The sequence below is a fragment of the Chanodichthys erythropterus genome, chromosome 23 (genome assembly GCF_024489055.1).
Source record: "Chanodichthys erythropterus isolate Z2021 chromosome 23, ASM2448905v1, whole genome shotgun sequence".
NCBI classification, from domain to species: domain Eukaryota; kingdom Metazoa; phylum Chordata; class Actinopteri; order Cypriniformes; family Xenocyprididae; genus Chanodichthys; species Chanodichthys erythropterus.
The window spans coordinates 3,484,648-3,509,857 of record NC_090243.1 but is presented as its reverse complement, the minus strand read 5'-3'; the positions used below and the strand labels follow the sequence as shown (position 1 = coordinate 3,509,857).

General features: G+C 36.4%; 1 protein-coding gene across 3 annotated transcripts in view; it reads right to left on the bottom strand.

Moving 5' to 3' along the window:
• eya1 (EYA transcriptional coactivator and phosphatase 1) overlaps window positions 1-15,251 on the bottom strand; it is a 47,339-nt gene extending 32,088 nt beyond the window's left edge. Inside the window, exons 1-7 of one of the 3 annotated variants that reach the window (XM_067377597.1) lie at window positions 15,132-15,251; window positions 8,146-8,273; window positions 7,524-7,589; window positions 5,102-5,179; window positions 2,478-2,544; window positions 1,969-2,114; window positions 480-617 (exon numbers count right to left, since the gene is read on the bottom strand). In XM_067377597.1, coding sequence (XP_067233698.1) covers window positions 480-617; window positions 1,969-2,114; window positions 2,478-2,544; window positions 5,102-5,179; window positions 7,524-7,589; window positions 8,146-8,269 — 619 coding nt within the window. In that variant the 5' untranslated portion in view covers window positions 8,270-8,273; window positions 15,132-15,251. Of the gene's footprint in view, window positions 1-479; window positions 618-1,968; window positions 2,115-2,477; window positions 2,545-5,101; window positions 5,180-7,523; window positions 7,590-8,145; window positions 8,285-15,131 lie in introns of those variants that run through there. The other 2 variants (XM_067377598.1, XM_067377599.1) reach the window with 2 other exon arrangements.
• Between the last annotated feature and the right edge of the window lie 9,959 nt (window positions 15,252-25,210).

Here is a 25,210-nt window from a genome sequence, read left to right as displayed (position 1 = left end):
ACACTAGAGGGAGAAAGACGGGAGAAATAGAACGAAAGAAAAAGACTGTTGGCTTTGGAGCTGGGACAATATTTTAGAAAAAAATACTGGGTGGCAGGCAATTTGCCTTATGCACGTTTAATTCCCAGTACGCAAGTGTGACTTCCATGAACTGACCTCAAAGACGAGAGTCCCGGGTGTTCCTTTTTAAGCAAACATACTTGAGAACGTACATGGCTTAGCGCGAAGGAGAAAAAGATTGGTCTTAAAAAGGAAAAAGGGATTTTTTCCATCTGTGTTGTTTCTCTTCAGGCCTAATGCAAAAAAGACTGTGTCCAACTACAACCCAATAAAACCATCTGCTCAGGGATGTTATGAATTGGTCCGTGTCTGCCATTAATTGTGTCCTCTTTTGAAGGGGGCCTGAGAGGAATCACGGCTCTATTTTGTCACTCCACCGGCAAGAGCAGAAAAGGAAAAGAAAAGAGGGTGATCCTGACCTTGCATCTGGTAACTGTAGGGTGCTTGTCCCGTCTGAGGCGTGGAGAAGCTGGAACTGTAGCTGAGGAAGCCGCTCTGGCCTGGAGACTGGGCCTGGGTCAGTCCGCCCTCTGTCTTGATGCCTGCCCACAATGGACCTAAATCAGTTAGTGACACCAGAGCAATATGATGCACAATCCTCAGTGTTACTCCTTCCACGTCAATCAAGAATAAAAGATAACGGTGGTTTGTTTCGCACTGGGCCATGGTTCAAGCAACCTTTGTATTGAAGTGTTTGTGCCAAACTCAGCACAGATTTCCAAGAATTTGCTGGTCAGAGTTAAAACAAAGCTGTTTTTTGATTAGATTGAATCAGGCCCAATGCAGGTTTGCGATTTGCTTCCACTCAAACAAACACGTGAACTCTCGGGAGCATATTCGAGATTGTTCTACCTAAACAACATTATCTGTGCGCATATTTTCGCAAAGGTTTCACAGCGTTCAAACCCTTGGAAAAACATTTCTAGCTTAAGTTGGGCTCAATGTGTACACGATGAACTGAAATCTTTATATCTCCCATATCTGTCGAACTAGCATGAAATTAGCAACTGTCAGGAGGAGTTACTGAGTCTGCAAACGCAAAACAAAAGGTCAGCAGAGTCCCAAGTTTCGACTGAAGGTGGGAAAAGGAGCCACTAAGGGCTGAGGTAAGCGTTAGCCTAATCTTAGTGATCAGCACATTGTTAGCTAAGTTTTACGATTAATCTTAAAGCTACATGTTAAGTATTGGGCTAAATTATACAAAAATTATTAAATGACTAAATGACTTTCAGTTTAATTAAATGCATCAAAAGAACCAAGAAACATCAAATATTGGCAATAATTTTCACCAAAAGGAGGAAATATCTGAAAAGTGAGATATGCGTTATAGACCTGCTAATGAAAATTAATTAGGTAATGTAATGTTTGCCCGGTAGGCTAGATACAATTGATTCAAAAAAAAAAAAAGTTTATAAAGATGTTCAAATTTCCTTCACTGTCCGTAAATAAATATATGAATGAATTAAAATAAATGTAAAAAATTCTGAAACATTAGCATACTTTTTTAAATAAGATTCCATAGTTACGTACTGTATTTTTTTCAGTAGTAAATATTAATTTGGTTGCACTTTATTTTACAATACATGCACTTACATGTACTTACAGTGTACTTACCTAAGGAAATACTGTGTAATATAATGTAACTACAGGGGTTAAGGTTAAGTTTAGAGGTAGGTTCATGGTTATTACATAGTTATTACCCAGTTATAACTGTAATAAGTACATTGTATGTACATGGGGAACATGACTAAAATAAAGTGCTACCATTAATTTAGTTACTATAGTATTATGACAGCAAAAACAGAAATGTTTTGTAAGGTTGGGAGTTCATTTGTTTGAGTGAAAAGCAAAGCACAACCTGGATTACAAAGCTTTATAGCACAGAAAAGAATGAACTGAATCAGTTACCATAGGCTGGAATCCCATAGGGCTGGCCTGGCTGAGGGTACGTGCCATAGGCAGCAGCCTGCTGCATTCCTGTGGTGTATTGCGTCTGTCCGTACGCGGCCATATTTTGGGCGGAAGGAGTCGGAAGAATGTGTGGATAGGGTCTGCTATTTGAGAGCAAAGTAAGAGAAAAGGGAGACATGTAGTTTTACCCAAAAGCCCATATCGTGAAATTTGCTCAAAGACAAATTCCCTGTGATTCTGCTACTTAATCATAAATATTTGGCCAAGCTGTGAAACGGAGAAAAATCTAGCCATTAAGCAGCTGATATACATTGCGAAAGGAAAATAAATCAAGAGGGAAATTTTTGCAAGATAATAATTACAACAGATTTCGGAGTATGCAAGCTGCAGACATCAATGAAAACAAAGCAGCCGGAGAGTCCAGAATCTGGCAGAAGGATCTAATTAAAGGCCCAAATGAAGTTGGATGCTGCTTATTTTTTAAAGAAAAATAAAAGAAGCCTTACTTGGAAGGGTAAATCTGGGGAGAGAACTGGTGAGTTTGTCTTGGGCTGAAGCCACTGGTTCCAATGGCTGTGGAGAGTTGAAAAGAAAAGAGGCAAGCACATATTCAAACATTAAAAAATAAGGTAAATATTATTCTTTGCCAACAGAACTTCTGGAATCCAAGGAAACAGTAATTACATTGCATTACACTATTTATTTCACTAACCTTATTTTAGGCTGATAAATTAAGAGCAATAATGAAGGAAAATAATCAGGTAATATGGGAGCGTTTTTCTGCTGACTTGTATACATAAAAACCTACACAGGATGGAAAGGTCTAGTGTCCACAAACACGCACACACACGGAGCTGGGAATGATGTATAGCCGTGCACGCTCGAGGGTTTAAAGTGGACTGCACAATGAGAAATCAGCAGGCCTGATTACAGGTAAGTAGTACACATAAGGAGCCTTCATTAGACACATATCGGCTCTGTGGTTCCCAGCCCTTAATGACGGTGTGGAGGGCCATTCAGTTAACTCACACAAACACTTCAGAGCAACATGAGATCTTTTGATGTGCCAGTGAATGCATGGCTTAATTCTGTGAACTTGCGCTCAAAATGTAGTGCCCTTAAAAGGTACCTTTCATGAAAAAAAAAAAAAAAAAGATATATATGTTTTTTTTTGTTTTTATTTTTAAGTATAACTTTATATAAATATAGGATTTCAAATAATTAAAAAATTATTATTACTACTATATAATATAATATAATATAATATAATATAATATAATATAATATAATATAATATAATATAATATAATATAATATAATTAATATAATATAATATAATTAATATAATATAATATAATATATATATATATATATATATATATATATATATATATATATATATATATATATATATATATATATATATATATATATATATATATATATATATATAAATATATATTTTTATTTTATTTTATTTTATTTTTTTTAATGTGCCAGTGAATGCATGGCTTAATTCTGGGAACTTGCTCTCAAATTGCAGTGCCCTTAAAAGGTACCTTTCATGAAAAAGGTACCTTCATATATATGTATATAAAGTACATATATATAGTATATAACTTTATATAAATATAGGATTTCAAATAATTAAATAATTTATTATTACTTCTATATAATATAATATAATATAATATAATATAATATAATATAATATAATATAATATAATATAATATAATATAATATAATATAATATAATATAATATAATATAATATAATATAATATAGTATAATATAATATAATATAATATAATATAATATAATATAGTATAGTATAATATAATATAATATAATATAATATAATATAATATAATATAATATAATATAATAATTGTATATTATGCTTAATTTAATACTTTAATATATATATAACACTAAAATATATATACTAAAATACAAATAAATATACATAAAAATTTATTTAATGTAAATTTTCTCAATAATTTATTTTTGTAATTAGTGTTATTAATTTATTTTTAATAACAACAATAATATAAATATTTTAAAAAACTGTTTACATTAGTATTAAAGTATTAAACATTTACTTATTTATTAAATAATTACTACTATTAATATTATTAGGCTGGCTATTGCCATTTATAGATTGCTAAATATAAGCCTAGGACCTTTGTGCATTACCATTTGTAGAGTTTGGATGTCTTTCTGTGGGGTGAAGGTATTACGAATAATGCAATTCTCTTGCCTTTTGTGAATAATTGGCTGTGACATCTAAAGTAAGGGTTAGTTAAGGAGCTCTTGGTCAATGTAACTGTATTCTTTGCGCTCTGAAAATGGGGCCTTTTCCCCACACTTCAGCACCTGGTTTGGGCAAACACCGAACCTCTGCACTACTGCATCCCCTGAGTATAAAACAGTCTCAAATGACTTAATTTCATTCATATTCTCAGAGATAGAAGTCCGAGCCATGATTTATATGAGTCTAACATAAAGGTATCAGGTACTTAGTCAAATAGGTAGGGAAATAAGACAAATTAACAGGAATGTAATACTCCATGAAGAGTTTTCGCATTTGCTTAGTAAGTAATGTGAGGAGTCTATAACATGGAGTAGACCTATCTAAATTTGTATGCTTAAGTTTGAAAATAGACCATTGAGAATTTAACATTTTTGACAGACTGCAAGTGAGCTGGTTTTGTAGCTCCAAAATGTTCTGTTGGCTTTTTTTTTTAGATATAAAATACAAATAGGCACTTCATATCAATCAATTTACACTTCACATCTCTCGTCTCACAGTTATCGAAATTAAATCCTCTCCAAAGTTCTGCGGTTTAGAAAGGCATTTCACAATTTAGGAGTCTTAGTTTTGCAGCATGCGTCTAAAACCTATAGAATCTAAAGGCCACGGGGATGGGGTGTCACTCGATTAGGGCCTAGAAGGGGGCTGGGAGAGTCATAACTCAACGCCTGTTGGCATGGGAACTGAGACAGAGCCTCATGCTACTACAGCCGCAGCCACAGGGACACTTCCTGGGCCTCTGCTTATCAGTAACCCATCTCTGGGATTATCTCCCACCAGTCAGCTCTACAGCTTTGAGTGTGTGCGTGTCGTACCTGATCCTGAGAAGCTGTCTAGAGAGCCGTCTGCTACAGAGGTGGCGATTTCACTGCTGCTCATTGGCTCTGTTTTAACTGCAAACAGAAGGAAAGCAGAGCATTTGTGACACAGCACTAGGAAAGCGTGTTGTCAGTCACACTACAGGCAAATGTCTCTCTGCTTGTAAAATCAACTTGCTTAATCTCAAGGTAATGTGCAAATTTAGAGCATAGCAGACAAACAAACTTCTGTAAAATCAAAGTGCTCATCCAGATGGTTTCATTGGCTCACAATGTGGAAAGGATCATTAGGAGGTTGGGTTTTGTAATGAACTGGGGTTTCTATTGAGATAATAGAGCTTTCAGGTTTCGACAGCTCTGTCCTGGCTAACTCACAGGAGAGGCCAACAATTAAAGCTAATCTCTTCTACAAATAAAACAAGGACAATTCCCTTCCAATACACACAGCTCTGATGTTGATTTAAGGAAAATAGCCATAATAAACACACTTATTTAAATGAATAAACCTCCCCAATCTACTTCTGACAGAATGACAAGTAGAATGATAAAGTTTGGGGTCAATCCGTTTTTAAAAAATTAATACCAAATATTTTTTATTTCAAACAAAAGCTGTTCTTTTGAACTTTCTATTAACCTAAGAAGCTTGAATAAATTTATTATAGTTCCCATACAATTATTAAGCATACAACGGTCTTAAAAACAACCCAAGTTGGGTTGAAAATGGATAAACCCAGCGGTTGGGTTAAATGTTTGGGTTGTTTTTATTTAACTCAACTATTGTTTAAAAATCACTGTAAAACCGCTTACTTAAAATTAACCCAAAATAAGTTGGAAATTAACATTTATTAATATGTTTAATAAATTAACGTTTATGAATAAGTTTAATGAATAATAATTAAACAAACATTTATTAAATTGCTTATTAATAAATATTCACCTTTTGATTATTATTGTTGCCTCTAGTAATAATGTGTCTTATTTTTAATTTCCAACTTATTTTGGGTTAATTTTAAACCAGCTATATATAAATTTTTAAACAATAGTTGGGTTAAATAAACCTACAAAGCACTTTGGGCAAACATTTAACCCAACTGCTGGGTTAAAACAACCCAGTTGCTGGGTTTTTCCATTTTTAGCCCAACTTGGGTTGTTTTTAACCCAGCTTTTTTTTTTTAAAGTGTAATAATAACAATAACATTAAAAAAATGTTTCTTGTGCAGCAAATTAGCATATTATGACGTCTAAAGGATCATTTGACACTGAAGACTTGACAAATGGCTGCTGAAAATTTAAAAATAGAAATGCAAATGAAATAACATTATTTAAATGAATAATATTCCACACTATTACTGTTTCTACTGTATTTTTCTGCCAAAAAACAGCCTTGATGAGCATAAGAGACTTACAAACCCCAACATTTTACCAACTCCAAACTTTTGAATGACAGTATATATGCCCCCCCCCCCCCCCCATCTTATTTAATGTATTACTTTCTCTACATTGAAAATCGACCTTTTATTTAAAGCCAACTGATCTATTCTAAAGGTTAGTCACTTGATTTCTTACCGGAGGGGTTTTATGTAGCATCAAGGGAAAACAGGCAAAAAAGGTGGAATTTAATGGCAGGAATAAACTGTGGAATGCATGGACGTGCAGCATAATTGATATGTCAAGGCAATGCATGGTGTATAAAACGTGTTTGACCCAACTGCTCGAACTACAATGAGGGCAACCGGGAGACGATTTCACAGCGTTTAGACAGGCCCGGATCTTTGAAATGAATCCATCTCTGTCTCAGGAGGGGGTGGGGTGGAGGTTTACATTTATGAAAACAAAATTCACTATGTGGGTACAGAGTCATGCCCACTGAAATCCCTCATGGCTGAGGTAGCCATCAGCTTGTCATGTCGAACATGTTGCAGCTATGCTCTCCCTCAAAAGAACACATGTCGATGGGGAGCGGTTTGAATACGTACCAACGCTCCCCCCACCCCTCCTTCTCAAAGGGATACGGGAAAATAGTGGCATGGCACATGCAGAAACTAGTGCAGTCAAGTCTTATCACATACCACACAAAACCATAAAACCGTCCTGCAGAACATCAAATAAAAAGCTAAACGCACATTGCGCGTGCCCACAGCTTTACCATTCATTGACAGTCTGGAATCAAAGCCAAAAGTCTCAAACCATGCTTTCAACAGATTCACCATAACACAACACAGAACGCCAAACAAGAGTCCAAATGAAAGGCGCAATAGTTGAAGAGATGTGAGCACATCAAATTGGCTTTTCACATTCGTGAATGTAATCAGATGGAATTGTTAGGATTTCCTCGGGGTGAAATGATTATAAAGCGTGTGTAATTTCACATATGACGCCAAGTATTGTCCTTTCATTGTTTCGCCAGAACTGCACAAACCTGCAGCGGACTGTGAACTAGAACTTAACAACCAGTCAGCTGTGGTAAGCATAGTGATGTTATCACCTATAGGGAGAAAGAATGGGACAGGACACATGACAATCTGCACTGTCACAGGTTGGGGCTTATCACTACAGAAATGGAGAAAAACCACAGTCAAGATTACATTATGTAAACTACTTCAGAGCTGAATAAAATTCTTATGGGCTGTAACATGATCTGTGAAAACACAGAAAGATCTACAGTTTATATAGTGCACGCATAGTCATTTTTGAAATGTATTCATGTAGTAATAAAGTTCACTGTTGCATTTATTTAAAAACAAATACTACAGCAATGAAATCAGGGAAACAAATTCACATATATTCAAATTTAATTTAATTAAAATAAAATAAAAAAATGTATATGTTTGACCAGATTACAATAGCTAAAATGAAGCTTTTAATATCAAGACATGGCAAGCATATCGCATATTCATCAGAGCAAAAATCTGTAGATGTTTAACACAGATTTGACTTTTCACAAGAGCATAAATGCTACAAAGGCAATGTGCAGGTTAAAAACAGTGTGCTGTAGCACAGTAATGAAGGTATACGGCCCACGGGAGGCTGAGGAGACCTACCTTCAGTGCCATTTGGTGTCATGGAATTGTTATTTATATGCGAGTTGTCGATGTTGGGACCGTTTGGGGACTCACTGCTTCCACTTACTCGGCTGTGTGGACTAGCTAGATCCTGCATTTCCATAGACCTGAGAGGAAGAGACACACAGACGGTCACATGATATTAAATGACACAAGCAAACGCACACGCACACACACACTCAAACTAATCATCAGGGGATCTGAAATATAAGTGCTCTTTTAAAATAAATATTAATTTATTGCATTTACTAAAAGACAATTACATAAAACACACTTTTAAAATGAAAACTTTTTAAAATAATTATTATATAATACATACGAATATAGGTAGCGCTTTATTTTACAGTCCTATTTCGCATGAACATACTATGTACTTATTGTAGTAATAACACTAAATGGGTGATGACTGTGTAATAACTGTGTAATAACTAGGTACTAAACTAAACTTAACCCATGTATTTACTTTACACAACTCAGTACTTTTGTGGGTAAGTACACTGAAAATGTACGTACTGTAAAATAAAGTGCAACCCAAATACATCTATATTTAAAACCATAATAATGGCAATTATTTGTATGTAGCTAAAATAGTTTTAACACAGTAAAACAAAACATATGCATTAACTTTATGAACAACATATAATTACAGATAACAGCAAAAATAGGCCAATAATAACAACAACAACAATAATAATCATTATTATTATTTAAAAGAAACTACATTAAACAAGAACATTCCAGCAGCTCTCCAGAGAAATCACTTAACAAGGACATTCCCCTGAGGCACATCAAATGACATTTGACACACATTTAACAATTAATGAGACATCTGATGATTGATTGACTTTCTCATTTTAAGCATTAAAAATTAACCACCACTGGCCCCGTAACGCACGCTGCAATTTTCATACGTTCATTTTCCCCAGCGATCTCTGATCTGAAACAGCAACAGCCGGAGCCGCGTGAGAGAGACGTGTGATTGCGAGGCCTCAAACCTCAACCAGAGCGACTGAAGAGTTCACTAAAGCATGCTGTTTGCTCTGGCGAGCGTCTTAATTGTTTCTTTGTTTATGTACCGAGGGCCACACCACTGAAAACATTATTCTACTGGCTCCATCGCACACTCGCGGGATTTTATTATGCATAGCAAATGCAAGGTCAGGCCAGTGTGCGTCTGCGGTCGGATGTATGTTACGGGTGTTTGTGTGCGATGTGAGTGCGGCCGCAAAACTAAAACACACATCAGTCTTCAGAAAAGCATTATTGCACTAATTGCGGCAAAAACACAATGCCTCGCGTGCCGCTCTGCCAGAATCAATTAGGAATGGTCGTTTCACTGCTATCAACAAACATTTGGATTTTTATGAATAACAAAGAGGAGGAAATAAGACACGTTTTATCAGCGTAGATTATCATACCTCTTTTTAGCCGTCCTTCTTGATCGGCTATAAAATATCCGTTACAGATGGTCGCAGTTAAAACGAGGGAAAAATAATCCATGCCATGGAGATGTTAAAACTTGACTTGCTTTTAAAATAACGTCAGTTTCTGACACAAACCTTATTTGTCAAATGTTTTCCTTTTCTGACACTTCTAACTCCCTCTGTCCTGTTTCTTTCACACTTCCAGCAGTTTACAAAAACTTCCAGACACTTTCTCCTGAAGTTCTGAGCGTTTCAACACTGCAAAACCGTTGCACTTTGCTAAACAAGTGGTTGCTTTTCAGTGATGCTGCTGGCAGCAAACCAACTCCCTTTTACCTGAAACTGGACGGACCTCAACCATCTGTCAAATAGTGTTTTTTTCCCTCCCTCCCTCTTTCTTTCTCTCTCTCTCTCTCTCTCTCTCTGTCTTTCTTTCTTTCTTTCTCTCCCTTTTTTCCACCTGCCAGGACCCTAAAAACAATATGACTCGTTGTTATTTCAGCTCAGTGTCTCTGTGAAGAGCCATCCGTGACACAATAGACGTTGTCTGAGAAAACATTTTTGTTATTCTCACGCAGAATGGGAAGAAAGAAGTTGGTGGAACAGAGAGGCACATTGTCTGTAGACTCAACCCCTCCACCGTTGTTTCCTCCTTCCAGGTCTTCCCTCCTCCCAGCCGAATGACGGCAAGGTGATTCATCATTGGTCTACGACAGCTGCAAACTGGATTAGTCCTCCCCCAATCAACATGCAAAGCGGCTTAGCCAAGGTAAGCAGGAAAGGGAGGGTGGATGTTTGGGGGGGGGGGGGTAGTTTTGGGTGAGCGAGCCGGGGGCGCCTGCTCGAGGTCGCTGCCGCTGTTGCCTCTGGAAGTGTGTGTGTGGGGGGGGGGCAAGGCTGAGAGAGATGGGACTTTGTTGAACAGAAGCTAGTCAAGCATGACACCCCTAGCATCTTTCATCTGCAATTGACACTATCTGAAATTTATCTACACTCCCTCTCCAGGCACACTGACAGTTCCTAATGATGGTTAGTGGGATGATTGGGACTTCGCCTGAGGGTTTAGGGAACACCGGACCACTATAGATACCACTGAGTGCATTCTGAACAATAAATCAGAGGGGAACATATTGAGTGCATTGACAATTGTGAAGACTTCAAATGACGCTGACTTTTGATCGACATACAAAACTATCAAATATTATCTTTATATTGTAATCATTGAGATCATTGAGAAGTTATAATTGCTGCTTAACACGTTTATTGAGACTGCTTAACTGAATACATGACATTAGCTATTAACATTACATGTATTATATTATAGCTGAATACTATGGACGTTACTTTGAGCAATGAAAAAAAAAAAAGCATTATTGTGAAAAGCGCTGTATAAATAAACTTGAATCTTGTACAATAAGTCGGAGTGGGATGTATGGGGCTGTATATGTTTCATATGATACTCCAAATGCCTCTTTTTTTAGTTGACAATTACGTTCTGCCATCCACTTCTGCACTGATACCTGCAGCACTATTACCTAGCATCAGACCGGAGCCGAATTGTTGGATCTAAGCGACATTTATTCGGCCTTTCCACCAAAAATGTCTGAAAAATCCCTGCATGAATTTTTAATGCCGGGCTGTTTTCATGATGTAGTAACCCGAGCTGTTTGGTCTTGGTGTTTTTCGCCCCCCTCTTCCCACAATGGCCGAGTCGTGATGAATAATGGTCAAGTTTTTCAAAATTCTCCTTTGGTCTTCCTTCCCTTGACCCCGTCTAGTCACATTAACACACTTTCATACCCTAAAGTCCTTCCTTACATCATCCAAATCTTGGGAGCATTACTTTGGATTTCTATAAAAAGTTCAGCACAAGTTGTTTCATTGCAAGTAAAGAAGGAGGGACTCTGTATGGAGAAATAAAGACCTTTGCCGCGGCCTGCATTCAGCTTACGAAGCATTACGCATGCCGGTCTCACGGCAGAGCCCCTCATCCAGCAGGTGATTTTCACCAGGTGAACAGGGAGGGGCTGGTGGGCTTTTAAAAGCAAAAACAAGCCCTTGTCCTGTACTGCTAAATATTTATTGTTTAAACAAAAAAGAAGTGCATTCAGCATCTTTGATGTGTGCTTGAATTCAACCTGAACTGAGCTGTCTTTGAAGCTCTCAGGAACAAAGAGCTGCGTTGGAAGCGTCATCAAAAAAGCCAAACACGACTGTTTGCACGGCTTTTTGTCTCGCTTTGCTTATTTCAAGCGCTGCGTTTCCATCGGCAAACACCGCGGGGCTTTTAACATTGATCATTATAGAGCAAGCGGGCTGTCTGAGCAGCTCCGGCATGGATGAGATTCACCTGAATACTTCAGTTCTGATGTAATAACAAGTTGGATTGAAATATTTGCTGGCATTAATTTTTTTTGTCAATTATATGAGGTGTAAAATTTAGGGAATGAGTCAATTCTATTTTTCAAATTCAAAAAATCATAATTAAAAAACTATTTATTCACTTTTCCCTGCTTGCTTTCCAGCCACGGTTTACAAGATTGTAATTTTATAGGGCAAGACATGCATGTTCATTTTTGAATTTCATAGACTATGCAAAACATGTGTTGTGAGTTTCTAGTTTTGAAAAACAGCGCTTTAATCAAAATAACTTTAAAACAACTAATCCCAACTTAAGCTGGTCAGCTGAATCCACATGGTGGCCCAGGAAAAATAAATCCACATGCAAAGAATGTCGATGTAGACAACAATTGAACACAGATGTGACTAGAATTAGACACAGTTTACAAAATGCTACACTTCACTGGACTCTGTGAGCATAGAGCAAAGAAATGTGCACCACCAACAAAACACTGATTAGTTTATATATTTAAAAAAAGGGCAGAATGAGAAATGTAATATCGTGCCTGTAATATCGGGCTTAATTTTATTGCAGGTACATGCTTTAAAGTTTTTTTTTTTTTTTTTCCTTTGTAACTGAATTATGGATTTAAAATTGTGAATGTAGTAAAATACTAATAACGTGTTATGAAAACCATCCAATCAAGATAATCAATACATGAGGCAGATATAAAGATCAATTATCAAATGAAAAGACACACTTATGCAAGCGCACACTTGGACACATACTCATAAAAATCTATTACGTTTTTAGATTTTAATTTAAACGGACAATTCTTTCAGAATTTTGTGTAATTATTAAAATATAAATTCAGGACACGTGCTGTGGTTTGTTGATGTGTAATTTGTCCGTTCTATTTTGTTCAATCTGACATGAAGCTCAAGCGATGGACAGCGCAGCTACATTAAATCTGTTAATTCCGAGCTCTTCAACCCTTAAATTATTTCCAGAAGTCCGTCCGCTTTGAGAATCCATCAGAGAAGATTTAAGGTACACATCTGATCAAATTCTCCCCACCGCAGCGTCACAGAAAAAAAAAAAGCAATCACGCTGCGAACACGTAAATTGTTACTGAAAAAGCATTAAATTTTAATGCATCCTTTATTTATTTATTTTTCTCCGGCTTTTAATTTTGCATTGTAAAAACACTGCTTTACAAATGAATTTAATCTTAAAAAAGAAGAATAAATAAATAAATAGTTAGACTTTTTAATATCACAGGATTTATTTATTCTTTTATTCACCATACTAAAACCTGCATCTACACAAACATCCTAAAAGCAAAAAAAAAAAAAAAGACACTCAGGTTTAGCTCATCCTCTGCTCTCCTGCTCAAGTAAACAAACTCATTGATTACACATAAACAAACACAAAGGAATTGTGAATGTAGAAGAGCCGTGATCAATTGAGCTTCTCAGCCCTTATTTCCTGCTCCCTGAGCGACGTTTTCCTGAGACCAACAGTGGCATGTTAACAAAATAACATTCTACTGTATTTAGTAAACAGCTAATCGCCACAAACCGTTTCCGCTGTCTCTATCTCATAAACACTGGAGCGCAGCAGTTTCAATTAACCCTGTGTCTTTCACCGCGCACCGTTTCCAGCTCGGCCGCACACATACGGAACGCATTGGGCCTTCGGCAAACAACGGCACGTCGTGGGGCTGAACGCATGAGGGCTTATCGGAGAGAGCTTAATGCAGTCGAACTTATGCCTTATTAAAACAAATACAGTGTGTAAACAGTTCAAATCAAGCAGCCCATTATGAGGTAATTAGATAAGCAGGGATATTGTGCGAAAGGGACACAGAGAGGGCGGCTGGAGGCAACATCGCACTCACACACTCTGAAAAAAAACAAAATGAGTTGGGGAAACAGCTGCCGTGGAATGACTTTTCAATTTTTATAAGATAAAAGCATATTTAAACTGCATTTTTTTGGTGTTTATTCAATGGACAAAAAGGCAAATCAACGATACAAGTGAGAAAAAGATTATGTGTTTTGAGTCCTGCATTATTACGCATTTAAACGGAATGCTAAATTCTCAAATAAACTGCATCCTTGGATAGAAAACAAGCCTTTTTAAAAAATGTACGGGTGTCTTGGTTGTGGTGGCCGTCTGCTGATGTCTTACAAGCCTGTCTGTCTACCCTAAAACATTCCTGCCTGCAGCAGATGGCATTGGATGTCAACTGCTAAAACTGAACTGGTTTTGTTTATTCTGCCAGCTGAATAGAATCTTGGGTTTTACTTACTGGATGGAAAATGGAAACTTATTATCTTAGACCCAAAATGGGGTCATTATTTACAATGCTATCTCTTATTTCAGTGACTCGTACACCTGTTTTAAACTAGCAAAAAAGGTAGTGCTCACCTGAGGGCTATGGAGACGCAAAAAGGTGAATTTGAAAAGGTGTGAATCAGGTGCGTGAGAGAGAGATAGAGTCACTGGGGATTTAAATTTGAGCGGCAAACGGTGACAGCGACATGATGGCTTTAGTGCAGTCTTAAAGATTTTAAACTAAAACGTTGTTGCTGAATTTTATAGGGAGTTGTGTGTATATTTATCAGAAACATTTAAAGAAAATAGAAATTTGTAGGAACTCAAAATACTAGCTTTTTTAAAAATACTAAATACTTTTTATGTATAAATAGAAATAATCTTTTTATGAACTTTTATAAATATAATTTGGAAATAATCTGTCAAAATATACTACAGCAGTTTTCATTTTTGGACATTTTGCAAATGGTGTTACTGACAGGAGTGATAGAGAAACTAATATTTTTTCTTATTATATTTTACAGTCTTTTATGACATTTAATAAAGATAACAATATTGAAGTTTTAACAGTACATTAGGCGAAGATTTAAAAAAAAAATAGGTAAGAGATACATTTCTAGAATAATTTGTCAGAATGACTTTAATTTTGTCATTCAAAAAACTCTTTGACGTTTATAAAAATATCATAAGGTGTTTTCAAAAATGTTTCAATTTAATCTAAACCTCGATTATGCAAAGTTAAGACACACAACCGCGTTTTACCATGTATAAAACTGACATAAAAAGTCTAACACGGGACACCTAAAATAACAAAAACATAGAAGAAAAGACTGTTAAAAGAAAATCAAAATAGTACTCACTACAATTATGGTAGAATCCTTGCACTTTTTCTTTTATTCCTCCTTTTTTAGCAATCTTCCGTTGAGTGTCTGTCCGTTCCAGAGCAAATAAAGAACTTTTTAAAAAAGAAACTTCTCTCTGAGTTGACTTTAAACGCGCAGATTAGCGATAAAAGACAACTTTTTTCTTTTTCATTTTAAGGGTGAAAAGTCATGGAGCCCCGTGCTAGATCTCAAGAGACAGACTCCGAGCAAGAACGAGAGTTGTCCGATTACTGCTGCAGGCAGTGACTAGCTAGTGTCTGAGGAAGAGAAAAAAAAAGAGTGAAAGAGAGAGAGAGAAATGGGTGAGAGAGAGAGAGAGAGAGAGAGAGAGGGAGAGAGGGAGGGAGCATGCAGTTTGAAAGCGCAGAAAGTTGCTCGCTGCTCTCTTTCACAGGAAGACTTTAGTTTGGAGGAGGCACTGGGGAGTTTTCTTCACACCAGTCCTCCATATGTCATTCACTCACAGCTTTAAGCAATATAGCCTTCCTCTAGATTGTATCAGTGATCCTAAGACAATGAAACAGCAGATCCTGCATGCATCTCTGCTAGTCTGCTGGATCCTGTGGCTATGCACACACACAGCCCAGGGGCACAGCTTTTTTCTTTTTCTCTCCCGTTTATTTTTATTTTCTTCTTTCCACAAACCGGTTCTTTTTTGTGGCTGAATCTTTGTGGTTTGTCCCTGACAAAAGGATCTTAGTAGGTATGCATTAAGTAAATATAGTTTGTAAATGATGGAGCTGATTTTATTGGAGCAAACTGGCTCGTCCGATCAGCGTTATAGTGGAAGCCTTCCATCAACAAGTAGACCTCTCACTGCTGTTTGCAAGGTAATGACTGCCGTCTGTCTGCTCCAGCTTATTACTTCATTTGTTTTCAAAGTTTACCTTCACTACTCCCTCACAATGGAATACTACCAAATGTAATCTATTACATAAAGAAATGCATTGTTTTATATATATATATATATATATATATATATATATATATACACATACATACACACTACAAATGTAAAGTGGATCTCAATAAATAAATATGTACATAAAAAATTTAATAAATAAATAAAGTAAAAATGTTAATTTGTGAAGCACAAAACCAGTCATAAGGGTCGTTTTTTTTAAAATTGAGATTTATGCATCATCTGAAAGTTGAAGAAATAAGCTTTCCATTGATGTTTGGCTGAAAATCTGGAATCTGAGGGTACAAAAAAAAAAAAAAAAAAAAAAAAATCTAAATATTGAGAAAATCGCCTTTAAAGTTGCCCAAATGAAGTCCTTAGCAATGCATATCCACTCACAAAAATATGTTTTTAATATATATGCGGTAGAAAATTTATTAAATTTCTTCATGGAACATGATCTTTACTTAATATCCTAATGATTTTTGGCATAAAAGAAAATCGATAATTTTGACCCATACAGTGTATTGATGGCTATTGCTACAAATATACCCGTGCAACTTATGAATGGTTTTGTGGTCCAGGGTCACATTTATTTAATTTACCAATAGAATTATAGATGAAAGTTTACATTTTAAAAGAAACCCAATAATATTATAAGATAAGATAAGATAATATTAAAATGATTGTTTAATAAGCGTCAAAACAAACTCTATAATGAACAAAAGCAGCATGTGTCTTATTTTATAGACATACAGATCTATATTAAAAAATTATTTTTGCATTTATGTTTGATGGGTAAAGGCCCATATGCACCAAGGATGATAACTATAACAATAGTTCTAAAAATCATTCTAAATATAAAAGAATAGCAGAGTTCACAACACAACAAAAACGATAACAGCCCAGAGAAATCACTGGAATCACTCTCAGAATGTTTTTTTGTTTTTTGTTTTTTTCCCAGCTGATGAATTACAAAACAATGACAGCCAATCAGAATCCATTCTACTTTAAGAACGCAAGCATTTAAAGCAGCAGTTGACATAATAGCAGTTATAGTTACATCATTATAGTTATCTTTGTAGTTAACGTTCTTGGTGTGAACAGGCCTTAATACCTACAAAAAAGCAACACAGTGGCCAAAATGACAAACAAATATTCACAAACTCATTTATACACCTTTCTGATGCCGGTGTGTCACAATGAAATGGACTTGGCAGCCATATATGGGACAGCAGGTCAAACCTCTGCCATCCTCCTCAGTATAAATAGACCCGAGCTTGACTTTTCCTCATCTAGATGTAGCGCACTACTAAAGCAGTTGTCATGCAAATGCACAGGCGTTTACGCTACAGATGTGCCTACAGGTAAAAGCCGGCGTTTCACATTACAGCCTGAGAAAATTAAATATATTGCATTTTGAAGAGGCTCTTGATAACTCAATAGACTAATAAATGCAGAGGGGATCTCAAGTAACTATTCGCCGTAGCTGAGGGGTTTATACGCCAATCGAGTTAAAACCCCCCTCTCTCGCACATAAAATTAACTTTCAATGTAATTTTGCAGTTATTTTAAAATTGCACAGCATAATTATCCCAAGTTGTTTATGTCTCCCAAGCAAACACTTTCATTTTCCCCCTAAGCAAAGGCATCATCGTCAACAGAAAGGTATGTTTCACATTACTGTACCATATAAATAGTACAGTATCAAGTGAAAGATTCCTTATAATATTCAATAAGAATTCTGAAAGATATATTGACTCATTAACATGAGTTAAGTAAACAAGTATACATAAGTATAAATAATTTTTTTTAAAGTACATTTAAAAATGTATGTAAATGTTGATGTGAAGTCTGAGAGCCTGAAGGCTTTAACAGCCTTATTTTCCCCTTAGACTTAAACGCTTAGCAAAACGGCTCTTTAGAATTAGACAATCAAGCCCGCAATGTTCCTAGTATGTGCCCGTGGTGGACTTAACAAAGATGCATTGATAGGCCTAGACTGACATCAGTGCTAAAACATTACTTGCCAAAAACTATATCAAGCAAGAAATATGAGAAGTGGGTAAGATTAAAAGTGAAGCCGTTCTTTATTAAGGATTATCTTGATGGGACCCTGCAGTCTTACTCGGAGGCTGCAGAGATGCCTGCTTGAAATGTAGACACATGGATGGATCTACTGTGTCCTGCACTGCACTGGGGTTATCATGAAATTATGTCACAAATGCATAATTATGCTATGATTCATGCATTGCCCACAGCTGAGCCTCTAAAAGCAACTGGCTGAAGTTGAGCTACTCATTACTCAGTTAAGTAATTCAGCTGAAAAACAATAAATGGATGCCCTGATGGAATGTCATTACTGTTATTGTATAGCACATTTATATTTCTTCAAACTATGAGCAATATCTGCTCAGAGAAAACCGAGAAAATATACTTTGATTTTGATGCTAATAATGCTAATGCTAATAAACAACAAACTAAAATCACAGTGTCACAGGTTGTTTGCAATCTGTTACTAAAGTGTTTACACAATGTCACACTTTGAGGAGATCGAGTTGCTTTTTCTGCCTGTCTCCCTGAACATAAAACTCTAAAGCTTCCCCCAAGATACGAAACCTGAACTTCAGTATTTGTCTAATGAAAACAACTTTTTACACATTTTACACAATATTTACCTTACTTCTTAAGTGAAAGAAAACATATTCTGGGCCTCGTGTCCCTGACAGGTAGAGTTGGATCTGTGGTGATTTTTCCAAGCTGTCGAGCAGTTGATATTGGATATTTTCTTCATTCTTTGAAGGACTTTTGTCATAGTGAGTATATTTTCTGCTTTGAATAACAGAGCAACAAAAACTTGTCTTGAATGACAGACATTGTTAAAAAGACAACCAGGTGAAAACTGAAGCGCAATTTTCACGTGCTAAACTCACGCAGACTTGACTAGTGACACCAGAACAAACCAACACTTAAAAAAAAAATGAACATTTTACTGTAATACTTTAGATAATTCACCAGTAACACTAACAGTTATTTACAGATCACAATTTCATGACATATTTAGCAAGAGTGTATAAAGACATACTGTATAGCATATTGTCCTCTATAGTATTAATATATTTAGCCAATGGCCCTATAAGAGAGGTAAATGGTAAAAAGGCAATATATATATATATATATATATATATATATATATATATATATATATATATATATATATATATATGTGTGTGTGTGTGTGTGTGTGTGTGTGTGTGTGTGTGTGTGTGTGTGTTTATTTTGTCTTATATACACATCCTTTTTGTGGGCTGAAAAAAAAAACCTTGCATAAGATATTTTACAGTAAGATTATTTTGAAAGATATAAATTAATTATGTTTTTCAGCAAGGACACATAACTGATAAAAAGTGACAGTAAATACATTTATAATGTCACCAAAGATTTCTATCTCAAATAAATGCTGATCTTTTGAACTTTCTATTTATTAAAAAATCCTGAAAAAAATTACCACGGTTTCTAGAAAATAAATAAATAAGCGGAAGAACTGTTTTCAACATTGATAATATGCTTCTTGAGCACCAAATCATCATATTGTAATGATTTCTGAAGGATCATGTGACACTGAAGACTGGAACAATCAGCTTTGCCATCACAGGAATAATATTAATTACATTTGAAAATACACTAAAATAATATTTAACAATATTACTGTGTTTATTGTATTTTTCATCAAATATATGCAGCCTTTTTGAGCATGAGAGTCTCTCAAAAACATAAAAAAAAAAAACTCACAACCTCAAACTTTTGAACGTTAGTGTACCGTATCAACATTAGTTTCATATCAGGTTTAGGTGACAAATAAAAAGGATTCTAATTGTTAATCTGGAAGCGTTGCATTCAGAAAAAACAAATCAAAGCTAAATTCAAACACAATATACGAGACATTTTATGGATTATACGACTCCATCAGTGGGTGTTTTTCTCTCCTCCTGCCTGATCCCACAGACTGCACCATCAATCTCCAAAACTACATTTGCTGATCCAACCTGCAGTGCTTAATTTCACTGTTAGAGAGCAGAACCAATCAGATGGGATCTGCTCGACAGCACCATACCCACTATTCAAAAACCATCTTTATTTGACTCCAGGGCAATCTTTGATGATGATGACGAGTTGTCACCACAATAAAGATTTCGACAGCACAGACAGATAATTTTAAAGCCCCCTAAGGTAAATTAGTAGCAAGCAAAGTGCTTTCAAGTGGTGAATAAAAGCTGCAGTGAAGCTCCATTTCTCTATAAACAAACATCATGTTCATCTGCTAGAACTAATGGAAGTACGTTCATACTCATGCCTATGAAATACAACTGTATTTCTCCTCATCAGAATAATTCAGCCGGGTAACCTCAAAAAGATGCTGAATAAATCGAAATTTGCAATCACGGGCAAGATAAACCGAAAAGATGATACATGTGTTTCATATTCACTTAATTACATTTATTCTATTGTAAACTCATCAGTATGAATTTCAAACTGCATTGATGTTTGTACTTCTAGAACTCAGACATCGATGTAGACAGTGTTTGTTTAAGAGCCGCACAAAGGACACTTCTACCCATGAGTGCACTGCAGGCTGCGCTTTATGAGGATTCAGGCACACCTGGTGAAGTTCTATGAGGGCCCTCTGATCCTCAAGAAGGCAGTTTATTACTCTCCAGGCCTCTGAAAAAACGGCAAAACAAGCGAACTACAGAGACCTATTACTCAGAAAGAGACATCACAGAGGATCGTGGTGATATACAGGACATACTCCCTACTGGAGTGTTTATTTAAACGCTGTACTAAGGCCATTGGCTGTTGTTAAAAGGAAGAGAAAAATGGCAAGGACTGAAGCAACTTCAACTGTTTATTTTTTCAATCAAGAATGCATTAGACAAAGCATTTTAAAAAATGTGCACTGTATTCAGTGCACTGTATTTCTACCATTTTGGCAGTGCTGATGTTGACAAACTAAACGCTCCCACTTTATATTAAGTGGCCTTAACTACTATGTACTTACATTTAAATTAATCATTTGATACAATGCACTTATTGTGTACATACATGTTTTTACATTGTACTTATATTTTAAAAATACCAGCATGTAATTTCATCTGTAATTAATTTCTGTAATTACATTTATAATTACACTGTTGACCCATCCCTTACACCTTACCCCTACCCTTAAACCTATCCATACCACCAAAGCTTTCCCTATCCTTACCCGTATCCCACCTCAATAGCAGCAAAAGTGTTTTGCAATTCAATATGAACCCAGTAAATACATTGTACTTATTTTTTGATGTAAGTACATAGTAGTTAAGGCCACTTAATATAAAGTGGGACCAACTAAACTACCAAATAGGTGTTGTAAGTCAAATGAAACCCCAGAATGACTCAGTGTAGAAATCAAGCAGCGTCTACATCAACTAAAAGAGTGGCATCATGTGCCACAACAAAACTGTTGGTCTGAAGCATAAGCTAATGGCGCTTTTCCACTGCATGGTACTACTCGGTTCGGCTCGGTATGGTATGATTTAGCTTGCTTTACTTTCGGTTTGCTTTTCCACTGCAGTTAGTACCGCTTCAAAGTGATAGTTGCACTGCTTCTACTGCTCTGGATCCGCTCCACATCTAGTAATGAGTCTGCACCTCGTCTATTGACCATGAGCCATTTCTTTTTTCAAATTGCGTTCGACGGTCATTTAAAGCAAGTCGTTTCGCTAACAAATGATACTGCGGTGGCTGTTACAGATTATTTAGATCTAGCGGGTTTGGTGTCTCAAGTTTCAAATCCAATGGCGTTGGTAGTGATGATTCTCTCTGACCAATCAGTGATCTGCAGTGTTTACGCGTCACATTTAGTATTGGCATGGCTTGCTTGGAACCTCAACCGAGGAGGTACTATTTAAGCGAGCCATACCGTTACGTACCGTGCCATCCCATGCAGTAGAAAAGCGCCAAAAAGTAAGCCGTATCGAGCCGTACCATGCAGTGGAAAATCGCCAATAAATGCTATTAAAAAATACATATGAATTAAAAAAAAAAAAAAAAAGTATAACAACATAATAAAATAAATAACCAAATGTGTATATTTATTTAGGTAACACTTTATTTTAAGGTGACATAGTTACACATTACTACATGTAATTACTATAGTAATAACACTAAATTGTGCATAATAATTACAAGTAACTAACCCTAAACCAAACACTAACCCTAACCGTAACTCTATATTAAGTACATGTAGATAATTAATATTGCTCAGTAATTATTTATTATTATTTAGTACAAAAAAATTAAAAATATTCAGACACCATGAACATTTCATTCATTAATGCAGTTTATTCACTATAGTTTAAAAAAAATGGTAATAAAATATGACAAGATCTCTAAAATTAAGAGTTAAACTGTGTCAGAGAATTATGTCAGATAACACTTTAGCAAAACTTGGTCAGATCAAAGTGTCTGAATAATTTTTGGTTCCAAATTTTTATCAATTTTACTGGTAGTCCACTCTATGTGGTATTATATTTTGACATATAATATGTCACAGTGTACTTTATTTTGCTATCCTCACTTACATAAATGAACTATAGTGTCCTGCAACCACTAGTAAAAATATATTAAAAATAATTTTTGGTTTATATATGTGTGTGTGTGTGTGTGTGTATATATATATATATATATAATACACACACACACACACACATACTGGAATCTTAAATTCCTGAATGGTAAAGGCTGCTGGATTCCACTAAATTTAAATCAGCTGTGCCCTAAAATACCAATACGTTTTGTAATAAATTTTCAGGCCCCTTTCTAATGACTCCAAGCAAGCATGCCTGGCGTCCGTAGGAACATTTGTCAGCACTGGCCCAACTGTCTTGGTTTTGGTCAGAAATGTGGCATTCCCAGCCTTCCCAGCTGCCTCCCCCAGTTGGGTCCAGGTCAGCAGAGTGCCGCGGCCAGACCGCCGTTCCCTGGCCCCCGGAATGGGCTCTCCCCTGCAGAGAGGACACTTCGGCTCTCAGGCGGAGGGATTAGTTTCAGCCCAGCAGAACTCCCAGTGGGGGAAGAGCACTGAAACTACAGAGGTTAGAGCCACTGCTTCCTTCCAGCCGGCTGACATTTGTGAAGCCAGGAGCCCACATAACAAAAACACATTAGGCAAATGTCTGGTTGGGGTTGTCTGTTTAAATTGGCCAGATGAAAGCCACTTTGATTGGGGCACTGCCATTCTGCACAATGGCAGTGGGCAGTTCTAATGAAGGGGCAGGCGCATGGAAGGAATGCAAGAGGGAGAATGCGACTGTGTCTCGGAGTAAGGGAGAAATGGATCTGTGTGTGCCTCAGCGGGTAGTGTAAATGTGCTAGATGATACCACAGCTTAGAAAAGTGCAGTCTCATTGATATGTAGGCATCGTAGGTTAAAGCAACGCAGCCACCGTGAAAGACATTTTCGAATTTTTAGGGCCACTGTGCGCCGCTTTTGATTTCATATTAAAACCTGGCCTGGAAGCGTCTTCAGCCTACCAACTCTGAGGAAGCAACTAGAAACAATCTGTACTAAAAATATTTCCACACTTGCTCTTCAGGAAGTATAATTAAATCACTCAGGGCTTCTTACCATATATAATGGCAGGGTTGCTATTGGGCGGCGGATTTCATTTTTAACTCTAGTTTAGGCATTTAACAGCTGAACTTCCCTGGCTCTTTCTTTCTCCTTACGTATATGCATTTAAAATAACGCTTGGATTACATGGATATGGAATGCTGTTCATTTTATAGGACCGGAAGATGCTGCAGCGGCCCCTGAAGAGTGTGAACTATTAGCAGCTTGCTTGGCCAGCGGTTGCCTCCCATCATGCTGGCGTCATATAAAGTGACTTGAAGCATGACCAGAAGTTCAAAAATAACCAAAGGTTAATAACAGTTTAGGACTATGCATGAGAGAGAGAGAGAGAGAGCAAAGACACATGCTAATAGCATCCCCCAATGAGGCCTAACTCTCCGTGACTCTGTACTCGGCTCTGGGTCTCGTCTACTTAATTGACAAAACTCACAAAGACAGTTGCCTTTCGTTAGAATAAAAATCTATCACCTATACTTTTTGCAGAAGACTTTTTCAAGGGCAAGTGCACCAGATACAATTCACATCAAAACACTGCAGTGACAAAGTCAGTTTTTGGACTGACGTGCCAACTTTCCATGTTTATTTCCTTTTTGTGCGGTGCTCAGAAGGTGATTTCCTCTTTGAGGAAATGGAAATTGCCTAGTGGGATTTTAGGCTGAACTCTTCAAAAAATATGTCAAACCTTGTCTTATATATCTAAGCCTCTCAGTGATTGACACGATGGCCAAAAATCCCATCTCGACATCAGTGGGGTGTCGTGGACATACTCAAAAGAGTAACAAACTTAAAAGTAAAGCCTCTATATGCAGATGTTCATTTCCAGATGTATACATTTGAACTTTCCTCACAAACACATTTCTGAGATCCAAAACCGCAGGGAAAGGCCTTTTATTGCTTGGTTGCATGTAGTATACTTGCTCCATGACTTCACTGGGGTGTATCATATCACCGTGTCTGAATGGGATGTACAGGGTGGATTCCTCGTAATGGATACGCCGGAGAGAAAAAGTTATTTCAAAACAGCATCTGAAGTTCACCTGATGATACATCCTCTTTACAGGCCTTATCGACCTCTTAGTGTACACAGCCTACTGTCAGCCTAAGGAAATATTACAAGAAAACACTGACAGGAAGCAGTAATCAAGGCGAACGGACATCCGTCATGGGTGACGCTATAGTTTTGGAGTGAAATGTGTTTCGACGAGCAAAGAACTGAAGTAAAAACAGGCCATGATGGAGGTTCGACAGCATTGTATGGAAATTTGTTTCAGCCACTGAATAAAAAATAAAAAAAGGTAATTGCGACTTTTTATCTCAGAATTCTGACTTTTTTTCTTACAATTGCACGTTTACATCTTGCAATTCTGACTTATTTTTTCAGAATTGTAAGATATAATGTCAGAATTGTGAGATATAAACTCACAATTGTGAGAGATAAAGTCAGAATAGCACGTTCTAAACTCACAATTCTGAGTAATA